Source organism: Carya illinoinensis, chromosome 10 (assembly GCF_018687715.1).
Source record: "Carya illinoinensis cultivar Pawnee chromosome 10, C.illinoinensisPawnee_v1, whole genome shotgun sequence".
NCBI lineage: Eukaryota > Viridiplantae > Streptophyta > Magnoliopsida > Fagales > Juglandaceae > Carya > Carya illinoinensis.
This window is the reverse complement of record NC_056761.1, coordinates 23,586,316-23,603,045: the sequence shown is the minus strand read 5'-3', so window position 1 is coordinate 23,603,045 and position 16,730 is coordinate 23,586,316. Positions and strand designations below refer to the sequence as shown.

General features: G+C 36.7%; 1 protein-coding gene across 1 annotated transcript; it reads right to left on the bottom strand.

Annotated features, from left to right (window-relative positions):
- Nucleotides 1-899: 899 nt before the first annotated feature.
- Nucleotides 900-15,137, bottom strand: LOC122279202. Its single transcript, XM_043089624.1, has 2 exons — nucleotides 14,953-15,137; nucleotides 900-3,793 (listed from the first exon to the last, which is right to left on the bottom strand). The coding sequence occupies exons 1-2, from the start codon at nucleotides 14,957-14,959 to the stop codon at nucleotides 1,704-1,706; spliced, it is 2,097 nt and encodes a 698-aa protein (XP_042945558.1). The 5' UTR covers nucleotides 14,960-15,137; the 3' UTR covers nucleotides 900-1,703.
- Between the last annotated feature and the right edge of the window lie 1,593 nt (nucleotides 15,138-16,730).

The following is a 16,730-nucleotide window of genomic DNA, read 5'->3' as shown; positions in this document are numbered from 1 at the left end:
TTGCTTGGAATCACTTTGTATCTCGGGGAGAGAAGATGGGGTTGGCATAGATGGGCTTGGAATCACAAAATGCTTCATATTCCTTTGGCATCAATGTGTAACTATTGTTTCATGCCTTCGGAGGAGTCTTTGGATCATGATCATGTGTTAAGAGTTCCAGAAGCTTTGTCTCTGAAGTTTGGAAGTATTGTTCAATAGTGATGGGAATAAGCTTTCTAGAACAGCAAACTTGGTTTCAGAGAATGAGATTATGGTTTCAGAAGGCTAAAGGTAATTCTCAGTTGGGTCTTATTTTCGGCCTTCTTCCAATGTCAACAGGTAACGCCATCACCAGGAAGAGTAACAGAAAGAGTGGGAATTCGAATTGAGTATGATTGTATATGTGATAGCTAATTGGTAAAGCTATATTGAATATTATTGATCAGAATACCTCCATGTATATGAACTTGTAACAGAGAGAGTTTGGATTAACTAATTAGTGCCAAACTGAGAAGAACTTGTTTCACAACTTCGTTATGGGTAGCACCACCTCAATCAGACCACCATCATACGTGCACCATTCTTGGTCGATATGATCTTATGTTGCTCAAAAGAGCTTCAAAAGTGTTTGCATTGCATTGTCCGAATAGAGAAAATTATTAGGTATTTCCGGAGTACGGATGATGTGGTGCAAACATGCCATGTAATTAAAAATGCTTGTGCAAACACCAATTTTAACTGACATGACATCTTATAATAGAACGAGAATATCACATATCGATACTCCAGGAGTACTTAATAATTACTCGGGCAAATGGTATTATTAATAGTATTGAAGCTTGGCAGTTAGCTGAAACAGAAGCAACAGAAGCAAGATAATGTTTACAGCATACCTGAACAGACAAATTGCGAACAGACGATAAGGGGTAAATGACAGGAAGTATGATGATATTCTAAAAGGAACTTGTGAACGCCGAACGGTCAATTTGAAATAAAGAATAGAGGCTCAAATGATCAAATATTGCCCGTTCTAAGGGCTTCATAAAATCCCATGGACCTGCCCACCCTCAAACCCTCCACAGTCGCATCCCACCCGCAAAATTAAAATAAAGTACACGAAAAGGGGCTAACACATTTACAGATGAGGTTGCTGCCTGAACAAAGCAGACTCTACTCGAGTCCAATCTCATACCTCAACAATTACACTAACTTCAGGGCAATCTGGATGATTCATTTCTTTACATGGGAATGGTTGCACTCAATACAGCATCTATCAATAAGAAACTCGCAACAGCTAAAAGCCGTCTGATCCCCTGCATAAGTAGAGTGCTTCACTGCAAATATATGCACAGATAATTTCTGAACACAGAGTCCAAGAACCAACTATAACCAGAGATCATTCTGAATAACCAATACTTCAACTACTCATCAATGCATATACCAGAAAGCCGTGCAAGAGATATCCAAGATGCAGGACAGCACAGCGCACACTCAGAAGAGACGATTATGATTGAGCTGCTTCACGGAGGAAGTAACCAAACCGTTCTTGTATTTTAAACCCCAACACTGTCTGAAGTAAAACAAACTCCGGATTCTTGCATGCATTTAAATGATTTCATGTTTCAGAGACTTCCACCAGAAATCCATATCAATCACAATTAGAACTAGATAATGATAAAAGTGATCTAGGGGATTCATTTTACCATTAGCCAAAGGAAAATATCCTAGCTTGATGTGTCTATTTCCTTACCATGGTCCTCCTCACGAATATTTCTCTTTAACCTTCTTAGCCATATATCATAGTCCATCAGATATGGTGTCCCACAAAGACTGTCAACATAATCAGCAAATGCCTTCAACACCGTTGAGACGTCACCAAGCTTCTGCTGAATCAACCTCCTTGACCAAGAGGTCTCTCTCCACTGCAACGCCCCCTCAACAGAATCCAGGTCAGGCAAAGTACCACCAGACGAAAAATAAAGCATATAAACCAGGCTCTCTGCATCTGAAGCTGAGCACAACTTTCCCTCCTGAAGAGCAAAAGTTGATGAGAAATGAAGATTCAATGCAGGGCGGTCCCTATCTTCAAGAATGGCATGTCCCCAGCCAATAAGGACAAAATACGGATACCTCACACCGGACCTGACATAAATTACATTCTCTGGCCTGATGTCTCCATGCCGAATCCCAGCACGGGCAGCCGTCGAAAGTGCAGACAAGCAATCGTGACAACACCTGATTGCCTCCTCTGAACGGAATCGACCTTCACTAATCATTTCAGCCACAGTTTCACCAACCGGGCTGGTCACAAGAATTGGGGTGCCACACCAAGGGTGGTCACAGTTTCCTCCCGAGCTGGGTCTTCGACACTGACCAGGGTGAATAATCCTGCCAGATGCACCTAACTGTGGTAAATATTTGCAAGAGAGACCTTTCTGTTTCATAATGGTCAATATTTTAGTCTGTCTCTGAACCTGATACCATAAATTCATATTTTCCCATGCTGGTTCCAGCTGAGAAGGATGAGAACCAACATATAGAAACAGACTTTTTCCTGGGTCTTCCAGAGGAGATGCAATGTAATATGAAAATTCAGCACTGCTCAGCAATTCGTTAATCTGATAACCCTTTTCCCGGTTGGAATCCTCCAACCATAATGTGGATCCGACTTCCAACTTCATTACCTCTTCAGACCGAATATTATTGGAATCTTCTTGAACTTCAACAATTTCAGGGGAAACGGTGTGCTGCTGGTAACGAAATACACCATTCCCATTCACTCTGGTATCCTCCAACTGCCTCTCCGCTCTCCTCGTTTGAAGGCGAGAACCATGGTCAACAGCTAAATCCTCAATAGAGTGCTTGGGCATTCCAGCAAACTGCATGATACAGTGGAAGGTTGCAAAGAGTACCTGTAGAGCACCAAGATCTCCCCAATTTGCATTTCCTAGCTTGTTCCAGATCCGATCAACCGGAGAGACTGCAATTCTAGCATGGTCTCTTATCCAATTAGCAGCACATTCATAAACATTATTAACATCATATTCCAACTTATATATGTCTCCTTCAACTCTTACAACCCCACCATGTTGAGAATCAACAAGAAGAACAAAGACTGTGTTTGAACTCTCAGAGAAACTCAATCTGCTTAAGCTTCTTGATAGTAGTATACGAAGAGCATAGAATAGGGCCTCCCCTATAACAGAAAGAGAAGGCTGCCGCTCACCATCCCCAGCAAGGCTTCCAATATCAGGTCTCATAAGAGCCAATTCAAGAAGATGGTCCCACGACCCGCTGGGATGCCTAGGGTTTTTTAGCATTATACCAGTGGCACAAAGAGTTCCAAGCTTACCATTAGCAATGGCCTTCTCAGCCTGGTAGAATTTCAAGTTAGCATCGGACAGACAGGCAACAGAGAAAGGCATAGGTTCATCCTGACTCCAAAATGCCTCCCACAAGCCCTTCACACTCGCATGTAAAAAGTCTTCAATAGCAAGATAAGCAGTTGCCTCTACAGCATCAGAAGTAGAAGCATAAACAGCATTCGGCATCCGAATCAGCTGCTGAAATGTGATCCCTTCCAATGCATAATCAAACTTTTGAAGTTCTATTAACTCGAAAGGAACATCAAAGGCAGGTGATTTTCCTGCTGACTTTTCTGATAACGAATCAAACCAGTCTTCAAGTTTCACAGTCAGATCTCTACTATCCAAAAATCTATGGAAAAAATCTTTGCGGTTCCGAGACCTACTGCTAGATGATACACTAGACCTTTTTGTCCCAGACCCCACTGACTCCTGGTCTGGGAAATCACCTGTCAAACATGAAACCCCGTTTGGTTATAAAGATCAGATAAGATGAGATGAGATGTTTTAAATAATAATGAATAAAATATTATTATAATATAATTTTTTAATATTAATTTTGTATTGGGATTTGAAAAAATTGTAATGATGAGTTGAGATGAGATGAGATGAGTTTTTTGGTTTTGGTTAACCAAACAAGGACAAGTGTTCACAAATTCTCATGAAGTGCAAACATAAAGTAATTGATTGATATGTAAAAGATGGAGCAAACAATTACAGAATTGCAGCAGGTAACTTTGGCCAGAGAAAATAAGTCATTCATAAAATTATCTAATATTACAGTATCGCATTACTTCATATCTTTTGTCTTGACCAAAATATGTAATAAGTAGAGATCAGATACAGTGCCCATTCTCTGGAAAATATCTGCCACCAATAATTATAGCCATATAAAAAAATTGAGGAGCATCGCAGAATAAGAAAAACAACAGAAGAGATTTGAAGATTTATGTATCAAATATTGTGTGTGGGTGTGTGTGTACACAATGTTAGTTGCGGTGTTAGAACAACCCGATCCAATGATTTTAGGGATTTAACAAGGATAATTTTATTGGGCCTAATTATGTTTAATGGATCACTTTGGAATAGCCCACAAGTTATTAATTTATTGAGGTTTATTGGATTTTTTTGAATAGGCCCAAAATTTATTATGATGTATTATGGAATTGAATTGGGACAAATAATTGGATTAAATCCCATTTAATATTTATGAACCAAGTGGGCCCCTATTTAATTAGTATTTTTTTTTATTGGCACTGGATGTCCAGAAACAGTGTCCCAACTAATCTCAGGGGTGCACAGGCACTCAGCAAAGAGTTTCCTGCAAGCCCCTATTTAATTAGTATTAGGCCCAAGAATTATTTATAGGCCCAAAAGTATTTATCGGACAAGTTGGGTTCATTTTCGAATTTAAGATCGGACCATTGGGGTTGTTAAGTGACTTAGCCCATGAAATTATAGGGCAAGCCCTAGAACTTAGTTGGACCCTTCACATGGCCCAACCCATTCGTTGAGTCCATACAATGCCCAAGAAAAAACTCTAGTGACCCATGGAGCAACCAAGACCCAAAATCTATGTGGAAGGCTCCAAGACTCTAAAAACTCTAAAAATTATTGATTAATAGTAAAATTAGAAATTTTTTTATGGAGCCCACAAGCCAGACTTAAATAGTTGCAAAATTCGAAATTATGATATATTTCCAAAAATGAAAAAATCTAAATTATTGTATGAGAAATAAATACATAAATAACAAGAATCCTACCATAAATTTGGCCAAAATCAAAATCAAAATCACTTCTAAAACTTGAAACCCAATATTTACTAACAAGGCAAAAAGGAGCATAAATATATGATTTACGGGAAAATAACTAAAATTGTCCATAGTCCAAGGAAGATATTAAGCTTTTCCTTCCATATTTGTATCGATTAATCTTCTTAAGGTAGTACTTCAATGCAATCATCATAAAATCTACACCTAGGTACCCCATATCAATTTGGGTTTGCATCATTCTCCCCGGGTTAAAGAAAATTCATCCTCAAATGCTAAACTTTCTCGATTCAATCTTTTGGATGTCCAATTAGACCAATCTTTCTTTCCTTTTGTTGTATCGTCCCAGTGATCATAAAAAAACTAAAATTGATTTGATCGGCTAGAAATAAAATAATATTGAGCATCTTATACTCCAAAATTAAGTTTCTTTCCCATGTCTCAAATCCAAAAAAATTATTTTGCATAGGAGAATTTGAAAAAAACAATCCTCAACTCCAAGAAAATCAACAATGTTAATTGTCTCAAAAATTGTTTCATGATCTTCAAATTTCAAAACTTTGCCACCATTTTCTTTATCCAAATTTTATATGTTTTCAATCAAAATAATTACGTCACCCACTAGGTTATCTTTATTAGGATAGGTATCATAAATTGGTATAGAGTTCCATCTTGTGGAAGAATGTTCATCCTCAAACTCTTCTTCCTCAAAGTAGTAAATTCATTCAACTTCATGCAATAAATCAACGAAACCTTCAACTTGAAGAGTTCCAGAAAATTCTGGTAAATTAACTCTGAAACCGAGATCCCCATGACACTACTCCCTACCATGGTACTCCCAAAATAGAGCACACTTGTTATACGGGTTCTCAAAACTAGAATCAGAATCGTCATCTTCCATCTCACGATCACCGATATCTTGTGCCGTTAGACGCAGGGTTAACTCCCAACTTGTCTTCGCAAATCCTCAATTATCAAATCCTAAACACTACGATCACGATAAGGGAGTTCCTCATTTGGAACCTGCCCATGATGACAATGAACACGACCACCAACCATGGAAACTAATGAGATATAACCCCAGGAAAGAAGCTTAAGCTCTAATACCAATTGAAGCCAGACAGAATTTAGATTAACCCGTTTGGATACGAAAACAATTTCATCTCATCTCATCTCATCATTATAACTTTTTCAAATATCCACACAAAATATAATAAAAAAATTCAATTTTTTCAAATTTTCACACAAAATATACTAAAAATTTTAATTTTTTCAAATCCTAAAATAATAATAATATTAAAAAATAATATTCTAAAAATATTTTTTTCAACTTTCATCTAAAACCATCTCATCTCACTATCCAAAATACACATAATTCTGACGGCTAGTTTCAACATATGATCTACATAGAGAAGACGAGATTCGCCCAAAAACAGAGAAAACTCTAAAAATTATTGATTATAGTAAAATTAGAAATTTTTTTTATTAACCCCACAAGCCAAACTTAAATAATTGCAAAATTCGAAATTATGATATTTTTCCAAAAATAAAAAAAATCTAAATTATTATATGAGAAATAAATACATAAATTAACAAGAATCCTTCCATAAATTTGGCCAAAATCAAAATCAAAATCAAAATCACTTCCAAAGCTTGAAACCCAATATTTATTAATAAGGCAAAAATGAACATAAATATATGATTTGAGGGAAAATAACTAATATTGCCCTTAGTCCAAAGAAGATAGTAAGCTTTTCCTTCCATATTTGTACAGATTCATCTTCTTAAGGTAGTACTTCAATGCAATCAACGTAGAATCTAGACCTAGATACCCCATATCAATTTGGGTCTACATCAGATGTGCATGATTGGGAAGTGAATTTTGTTTCTGATATTTTTGGAATCTTATATGATATGAAGTGTGGTGCCCTTGATCCTTGGCAATGTACTTGGCGAGGATCCGAAGTGCCAAGGGTGCCAACTAGTAAGCAACACCACAAATCTGACTTGGGGCTAGGAGTGCATTCTCAAATAGAACACACAAGAAGTGATATATATATAACGCAGTGGAAATAAGTAAAGGGATTAGTCGATGACTAATGTCAATTGTACCAAATATTTGTACCAGTAAAAATTATCCTTCAATAGTAATATCCATATGTCATTGTTGCTTCTTCTAAAATAATATTGTACACCATCATTATCGCTTATATTAAAATACAATGAACCATACATAGTCCGTCGCCTACTAAACATCTTAACAAGTACAAATAGTTACTTAATAGAGACAGGCCTCCGTATCTGCTCCACGGGTTGGGTTGGTCCTTCCTTGGGAACCCTGCCTAGGCTGCATATGCATCAAGATTTATAGCTCTAGTAAACGAAACCGCAGGTGGGACCACCATAGTGAGACTTCTAAAAAATCCTAATAAATTAAAACCAATGACAGTACTATTAAAGAGAGAGAATGGAAATAAATATGCATGCACAACTTCATGTAAACAAAGTTGTGAACACATTTATGCATTGCGAGGAATCACACTCTGGATATAAACACATGTTTTCATGGCAAGGAATCACCCTCAAGATAAATCTCAATCATACAAGCATGATGAGAAATCACCCTCATATTCCCAGTATTGTCGTAGGAACTAACCTACCTAAATAGTATTTCAAAAACTACAGCCTTGTTGGTGTCGATCCTTCTACCACAAGCTTTGAAGTCACTTGTTTTCTTAAAAACTCTTACTAAAGAAAAGAGTAAACACTTGACGATCTCAAAAGTGAGGTTTTGACTTTTGTCTAATGCCTTTTATACCGTGGGAGTATCAGTTCTATTTCTAACGTCTGTCTGACACCGGGTATGCTTGGATGAGATACCTTCGATCTCAGCCGTCCATTTACCCTTTGGACTTGAAGAATGGCATAGACCAAATGACTAATGGGATGAGTCAAGCACGTTCCTACGACTCGCTTTGGGTTCAATCTTGCAATCCTTCCCCTAATAAAGGCCTCCCACGTGGCGCTGGACTATAGCTTATTAGATCTGATGATATGGCCTACAGATTCATAATCTTTCTTCCACATGCTCACTACAGATGTAACATCTCTTATGGTGTATAGGCCTCTGTGTACAGCACATGCTTCCCTCTAAGCACCTCTAGGTTATCACGAAAAACCCCCACATTTGCATCCAGCTTGTCCTTGCCCCTTGCCCACCCTTGTATGGTCATCACATCATTTGCCCACCTGGCGCAAGGTGAAAAGTCATTTCATAGCCCAATGTTGAACGGTGTCAGCCACACTTTCTACATAATGCCACTCACCCTTCTCTTGGACTGGCTGCACTTTGCTCGCCTAACTGTCTCCTTGCCTGCCTTTTGTCCTCGAGAGGGAATCTCTACTCTTGCTTCAGCACGGTCCTCACAGGAAGCCTGGACTAATCATTGTGGATTGGTGCTTCATGTGTAAGAAAGATTGTGAAACTGTTGACCACTTATTTCTTCATTGCGAGGTGGCTAAGAATTTTTGGGATAAGATTTTTGGTAGAATGGGTGGGTATTTGCTTGGGTGATGCCTAAGCAAGTGGTAGATCTTTTAGTTTGTTATCAACATTTTAAAGGGAATAACCACAATGTTGCTATTTGGAGGATGATCCCTTTATGTTTGATGTTGTGTTTGTAGTTGGAAAGAAATGGGCGGTGCTTTGAAGATAGAGAACGTTCGATGGGAGAACTTAAGAGAGATTTTCTTTAGTACTTTGTGTATTTGGGCGAAGGCTCATTTATTGAATGGAGACAATTTCATTATTTGCCTCTGGCCTATTCTAATTCCTAGCTTGTATTTAGGTGTTTTTTCTTGTATATTTCCTGTATACTTAGGTTATACCTATTTACTAGTCAATAAAATTTCTTATTACTTATAAAAAGAATATTTTAATAAAGAATGACTTTATTTATTATATGAAATCTTTTGTATCTAACGCCTTAGAAGAAGATTTTAAAGCAAAGGCAAGGTTAGTAGCACTCTGGATCCCTCAATTTCATAAAAATAACCTTATTCTAAATCGGGAATAAAGTGTTACAGATGTATAAAAAATCTTATACATTGTCTCAATATTTTTATTCAAGACATTTGATTGATGCATATAAAGTACATTCTGAAAATAGTGACCATACCAACCAATAGAACAAGCAGACAAACAACTGCATGCCTATTTCATGGATCACATTACCAACTATTTTGGATGGGAAACAAAGAAGCCTATCCCCCAAAACGAATGCTCTAATAAAGAAGAAGATTCTTAGTTAACCCCTTGGGCTAAGAGCCTTGGTCTTGGTGGTATGTTCCCTCCAAGTCTAAGGTTCAAACCTTAGGTGCAAACATTTTTAGAGGCCATCGGACTAGAGAACTTTTCCCTTGAATTATTTGAGGTGCGCTTAAGGGAAACTCCTTGCCGAGGGCCTATTCACCCACGATATTAGTTGGAACTTTATTCCGGGCACCCGGTACCAATAAAAAAAAGGAAGATTCTTAGTTATCTAGAAAATCATGTCCAAGTGTAACAATTAGGAGATGTGAGACCACAATCACTCCATTAGCATATATCATTAGATCATCTATTACACTTTCGGACAATGATACAGGTTGTTTTTCAAAGCATAAGAATAAGAATGTAGACATATACAACTTCCAGCAGACAAGTCTCTCGCACTCTACACATGCACATGTACACCCATGTCACTTTTTGGTGTTCTGAGTATTTGCTTTAAACTTATTGTGCTATCCATTTTACATCAATGACATGTTATCATTAAATCTTGCATATGTTGCAAAAAGCATATTTGAAACCACTGCTTCTCTTTAACAGTTTGTCATCATGGGGGTATCACACAAATAATCTTGCAATATTAGCAAAGATTTCAAAAAGTGTGTACTCTAAATTATTTCCTTTCCTAGAAAAAGAATTGGTTATAACGGAACTGCTTCACCTCGATTATCTGTGCCACCTTTTACATATAGCATGCCGCTTGAAAAACATAAGCTCATATAGCACCCATGGAACACACCTAACAACATTTTCATCCCCTGGGCTTAGCCAGGCATTTTGACAACCATAAACAAAAGCTAGTCTCCCTTATGGAGTGGAGTAGATGGTAAACCCCAATTAACATAGGGCGTATGCTACTTTAAGAGGAAACACCAAATAACATCTCCCCTTGCAAAAAATTGGACGAATGAAAATGTTCTTGACACAAATCAGAAATCCAGAAATACAGGTCTCCTATGTAAGTTGGATATGGAGAAGGCCTATTATCATGCTAATTAGGATTTCTTTCTTTACTTACTTGGGAAGTGTGGATGTGGGGAGAGATGGTGTTCGTGGGTTTGAGGGTGGGAGAAGTGGAGGGGCTCTTGTGGGCTGTTATAACTCAATTGACAGGAGTTATGGAGTATGTGAGAGATCTGATTATTAAAGTGGATAAGGGGCTGAACCTTGCCATGGGTTTGGATGGTGGACCGAAAATGGACCCACCCTACGGGTTTGAAGGCCTCAAGTTTGCCAACACAGGGCACCTCGACGTCATCAAAACTGGGCAGCCAACATCACTGTTCATGCCGATGTCACCCAAGTCATCGGCAAGTTGCGGTCTGACTGCCCTCTATCACCAATTGCAAAGGGGGTTGGTACTTTTTTCCAGAGTCTACTTTCAATTGAAGATGGGGATCTTTCCAAGGTTTTGAGCACTTTGAAAGAAGTGGACAAGTTTCTTTTAGAAGATGATAATGGTGTAACAAAAAGCAGTGCTTCCCCACTTGTTTTAGGAAGGGGGATGAGCATAGCCCTATCTATTCTATGCCTCCTAGGAGAGCAGTAGGGTCTAATGAAGTGGCACAGAAAGGGTCGTCGGAGGGGTGGCACATCTAGAAGCAATGTTCTCGTCAATGGAACGACGACACCTACAACGGAGGTAAAGGAACCTCCAATGGTGATAGCAACAATGGACAACAACAATATAGCTGTTGAGGAGATTCGGGATTTGAATACAGGAGATGAGGAGGAGGAAATTATAGGTTTGTCATTGGTGCCTTGTGATGAGGAATGTTTAGGGTTGAGAGTGCAATTGGGAGCTGTGTCTGGGGAAAATGTCGTTCCCCTTGTATCTCTTCCTTCGATAAACAATATAGTAGGTTCATCATTGGATTGGGTTTTGCATAAGATTAGCGAGATTCAACAGTGTGTCAGGATTTCATATGAAGGATGTGACGATCAATTTACAATACTACTCATTGCAATTAAGGCAGGCCACTCGCTTGAAACCAAATCAAGATTTAAGAAAAGCAGGGAATTAAAACGCCTTTCTTGAGCAATCAACTAAGACGCTAAAAGATATAGTTCAAGTTGAGGGAAGACTAAAGGGAGGGCATTATGAGCCATCCTCGTAGAGAGAGTTTTGGGTGGAGTAGTAGTCTTAACTCTTAAGGGAAACAAAGGGTTGGGGTTAGGGTTGGGGAGATGTGTTCCGTTCCCATTCAGGCTTGTTGTATTTTGGATAGATTTCTAATTTTCACAGGCTTATTGGTCTTTAGGGGCTCTCTAGTATGGGCTAGGTGTTTCTTGTATACACCCAATATACTTGGTTACTCTTATCGATATTAATATATATAATATTTTTACTTATAAAAAAATTCAGGAATGGTGAATGGCAGTCCAGCTGGTTTCTTTAATAGCTCTCAAGACCTAAGACAAGGAGATCCATTGTCTCCACTCCTTTTTGTCATTGTCATGAAGGCGCTTAGCAAAATGATAACAACTTTAGTTAATAATGTATTTGTGGCGGATTCTCGATTGCTGACCCCAATAGGGGTACTCTTAACATTTCTCACTTACCATTTGCAGATGATACACTAATATTTTGTGAGGCAGACCAAAACCAGATTCGGGCACTGAGAGCACTTCTACTCTATTTTGAAGTGGCATCAGGTTTGAAAGTGAATTTTGACATATCACAGCTAGTGCCAGTTGCCAAAGGCCTGTACACCCTCGGGGTTAGTCAGAACGTTGTTCCTAGACACCCAGTGCTAATAAAAAAAAAAAGAACTGGTGCCAATTGGTAATGTTCGTAATATCCAGTAGCTGGCTGACACTCTTGGATGTAAGGTTTCCGCTCTTCCCATGAATTACCTTGGCCTTCCGTTAGGGGTTGCCTCAAGGGCCAAATCAATCTGGGATACAGTTATCGAGGACATAGAACATAGATTGGCAGGTTGGAAGAGACTGTAATTGGCGAAAGGTAGCAAGATCACCTTAATCAAGAATACCCTATCTAATCTACCAACGTACTTTCTATCTCTATTCCCAATTCCAACAAGTGTGGCTACCCAAATTGCGAAATTTCATCATGATTTCCCTTGGGAGCGGTATGGGGGATGACGTCAAATTCAATCTAGTCAGTTGGGGACAAGGTAGACTCTCCATTGTCCCCTGGAGGGCTGGGAATTAGAAACCTAAGGATTTTCAATTGGGTTTTACTCGGGAAATGGTTGTGACGATATAATAGGGAACTAGAAGCTCTATAGAAATCGGTGATTGACTATAAATATGGAGGTATGTGATGGGTTGGTGCACTAGAAAGATAAGTGAGGCTAATGGGGTGGGAGTTTGGAAGCACATTAGACAAGGATTGGGGTTTTTAATCATCATACAAGACTCGTGTTGGAAGATGGCTCTAGAATAAAATTTTGAACAACCTATGGTGTGGGGATAATGCCCTAAAGGACTTGTTCCCTTCATTTTTCGAGGTTAGATGTGAGAAAGATGCCTCAGTAATTGATCTTATGGCAATATCTAGGAATCAAGTCCAATGGAACATCAACTTCACTAAGGGCGGCCCAAGATTGGGAAGTTGCAAGCTTTGAGGATTTTTTAGTCACTTGTATTCCATGAAACCGAGCACTCAAGGAGTTGATACGTTGTGATGGATACCCGCAGGCAAAGGTACATTCTCAGTTCGCTCCTTCTATAAGTTTTCCTCACATAGCCGCAGAACAATCAGTTTCCATAGAGAAGGATTTGGCGAAATAAGGCACCTCTCAAAGCGGCATTCTTTGCTTGGACAGCTTCTCTGGGTAAGATTTTGACAACAGATAACTTGCAGAAACGTAGGGTGATCATAGTAGATTGGTGTTGCATGTGTAAGAAAAATGGTGAGACTGCGGATCACCTCTTACTGCATCGTGAGCTTGCTAGAGTGCTATGGTATGAAGTGTTTTGTAGATTAGGGCTAGCTTGGGTAATGCACAAATTAAAGTTGTGTTGAAGATGGTTCCTATCTATATTCTGTGGTGCTTGTGGCAAGAGCAAAATGACTGGACGTTCGAAGACAAGGAGTGCACAATAGAGGAACTTAGATCTCTTTTATTAGGACTTTATTTATATGGGCCATAGCTATAGATTTTAATGGCCTTGATGTTCATAATTTTCTTGTTTCCTTTGCTTCTTCCTAGACAGGTGTTACCTCTTGTATACCTCTTGTATACTATCTTATCAATACAATCATTTACTTATTAAAAAAAAAAAAAATCCAAACAAAATTTCAGTATTTATGAGGTGTTTTTTTTTTTCTTCTCAATATATAAACACCAAAGTACATTATAGCATATTCACAAGCAGATATCTCAAATTAATTATTCATCAAAAAAAAAAAAAAAGATATCTCAAATTAATTAGACAGCCTAATCAATTAAAAATGAGATATTAGCCAATAAAATTACCAAACTAAATATGTAAAGATCTAACATTTGTTTTCATAACATAAACCTTGGCACATGATATTCAAATCAGGATTACAAATTCTTGAATTGAACAACCGCATTAAATTAAAAAAGGCCTACCAGAGTAAGATCATTCCGGTTGAATAGCTCACACTAAACCTTTATTTATTACAAATAAGAATGTGGTTCTGCAATCAAACTCCAAGTCAAAGGAAGCATTTTGAGATATCACTAATATTTTTCTTCAAAGCCTCCTCAATCCTAGTTTCAGTTACTTTATTAATAAGAAAGTGGTCCTGCAATCTTTCTCCGAGTCAAATTAGAGGAAACATTTTGAGATTTTACTAATATTTTTCTTCAAAGCCTCCTCAACCCTAGTAAACCATGATAATTGACGTATATCAGGATCCTACTCATGCGTTTTAAAGTTGAATTTCTATATGAATAACCACAAAAACTCAAACGTGGCCTTGCAAAGAAACACGCAGATTGAATTTATCGCTATAATTTACTTATCAAAAAAGGATTTATCGCCAAAAATATTTAACATCAATTGGAGGGCAGAGCCAAGGTCTATTGTATAAACAAATACCAGGGCAGCCAAGAATCACCTAGGACCCAAACAACTAATAAAGGACTGACCTAGACTAACTCATTCAGGCATTTTGACAACAACTTTAATATCAACGCGTCTACGTGCCTTATATTTTTTGGAAGGAAACTCCGATCCCATATGAGAATTCCCCCTCCGCATACTCTACAAATGGAACACAATTGAACTGAAAACTCTTCGCCTATAGAACACCGCCACTGTTTATTTCCCTATTTCACAGGCGCGAATGTATCGCGGTCGGGTCGGATTGGAAATTCTCACACATTGCAAGCTAAACGAAACAAAAGCGAATCCAAAAAAAAACCAGCGAGAAATTCTTTGAAACTCGAGAGAATTATAAGTAAAAGGAACGGAAGAAAATTGGGTCAATCGGGGTTCTTTGTAAAGTAAAACTCAGTCAAAGCGGAAGTCAAAAGAGAGAGAAATCAGGGTTGGAGAGAGAACAACATACCTTCCATTACAAATCGGTTGAGAGCTTCTTCGCGACCTGAGATCTTTCCGCTCGGAAACAACAACTTCCGGATGTATCTCACTGATTATATATCTCCCTCTCTCTATACAAAATCTGCTGTTTCCCTGTCTTCGTTTGGTACCCTGTTGCCCCCGTGGGGTACTTTTATTTTCTTGTTTCGTTACCTGCGACGGTTTAATGCCTGTTCTTTTGTATTACATCTCGCGACTTTTTCGCGTAGAATTCTCCCGAGTTATGTTGATTTGCACGGTAACTCTTTCCACTCTTTTTCTTCCTGAGAAAATATATTTTTAATCATGAATTACGTAATTATTATATAATTATTATAAATAAAATGAATAAAATATAAAATTTATTATTTATTTTTTAATAATAAATCTCATATTTTTTCAAAACGATTATACCACATTTACGTATTTTACAATTATGTATAAAATTACTCTTCTTCTTTTAATGTCAGACAAAGAATTAAAAATTAAACTTTCATAAATAGAAAATGCTACTCTCCTCAACAATAACTCTTGTTGAGAGTTAGTATTGAGATTTTTTATTTTTTTATTTAATAATTAAGTACATGTCTTTTAATAGTATTGTAAACTTTTTACTTTTTAAAAAATATTTAAAAACATTAAAATTTACATGCAAAGATAAAAAATAAAAAAAAATAAAAATAAAAAAACACAAACAACTAGCAACATCCCCCACCGGGAGCTCCTAACGGTGGCGGTAGAGCCACCCTTCATAAATTTGATATAGAAAATGCTAGTCAAATCAATAAAAATAACTTATTGAAGTTTTTGTTGTTTTTTATTTTTTTACTTAATATTTTTTTATTTTTTAATATTTAAAAAAAGTGAATATTATAGAATTAATATTTTTTATTTTTTAAAAATATTTTAAAACTGTATAAAAAATTATTAAAAAATAATAATAAAAAAGGTACATTTTATTGTCATCAATTCACTTCTTCTATAATATATCGATTTATAAAACACTATCTGTTTGATATATCATATTCATTTTTATAATTAAAGAGAAAAATAAGCATAATCATGATTAATTTACGAGAATATTTATTATATTTATCTTATGAGGTGATTGTTATTAAGTATTTTGACTCATTTTTATTTATATTGGTATTTTAAGTTTTAACCACACGGTATTGAACAATGTGAGAATATCGCTGCAAGGACTTGGTCCAACGTAGTGAAGTAGCATCATGAGATTTTCGTTAATCTTGTTCACTACTAAATTATTTGTGACATAAGATTTTAGACAATATTTTTATAAATACTTCCATTAACGTGGGATTCAGACAGTGAGATAAAATAAAATAATTTTAATTAAAATTTAAATAAAATATTTTTTATAATATTATTATTATTTTAAAATTTAAAAATCTTAAATTATTTAATATATTTTATGTAAAAATTTAAAAAAATTATAATGATAATATGAGATGAAATAAAACAATTTCACTATCCAAACATCCCCTTAAAGCTTTTCTCTAGCCTTTTGTTTTCTTCATGAGCAAAGGGATCCTTGCATATTGTATGTTTTTTATTCAGCTCTTTCTTATTATCATTAAATTAGAATTTTGTGGTAATAACATTTTTAGTTTTATCTTATTTCAAGAAAATTAGAATAAAATGGTATGCACATTATATTATTTCTTTTTTAAAATTTATAATTATCTGGGTGAAATATATTATTAAGAAAATTATAAAACTTAATTTATGGTTGACATGTAACTTAAA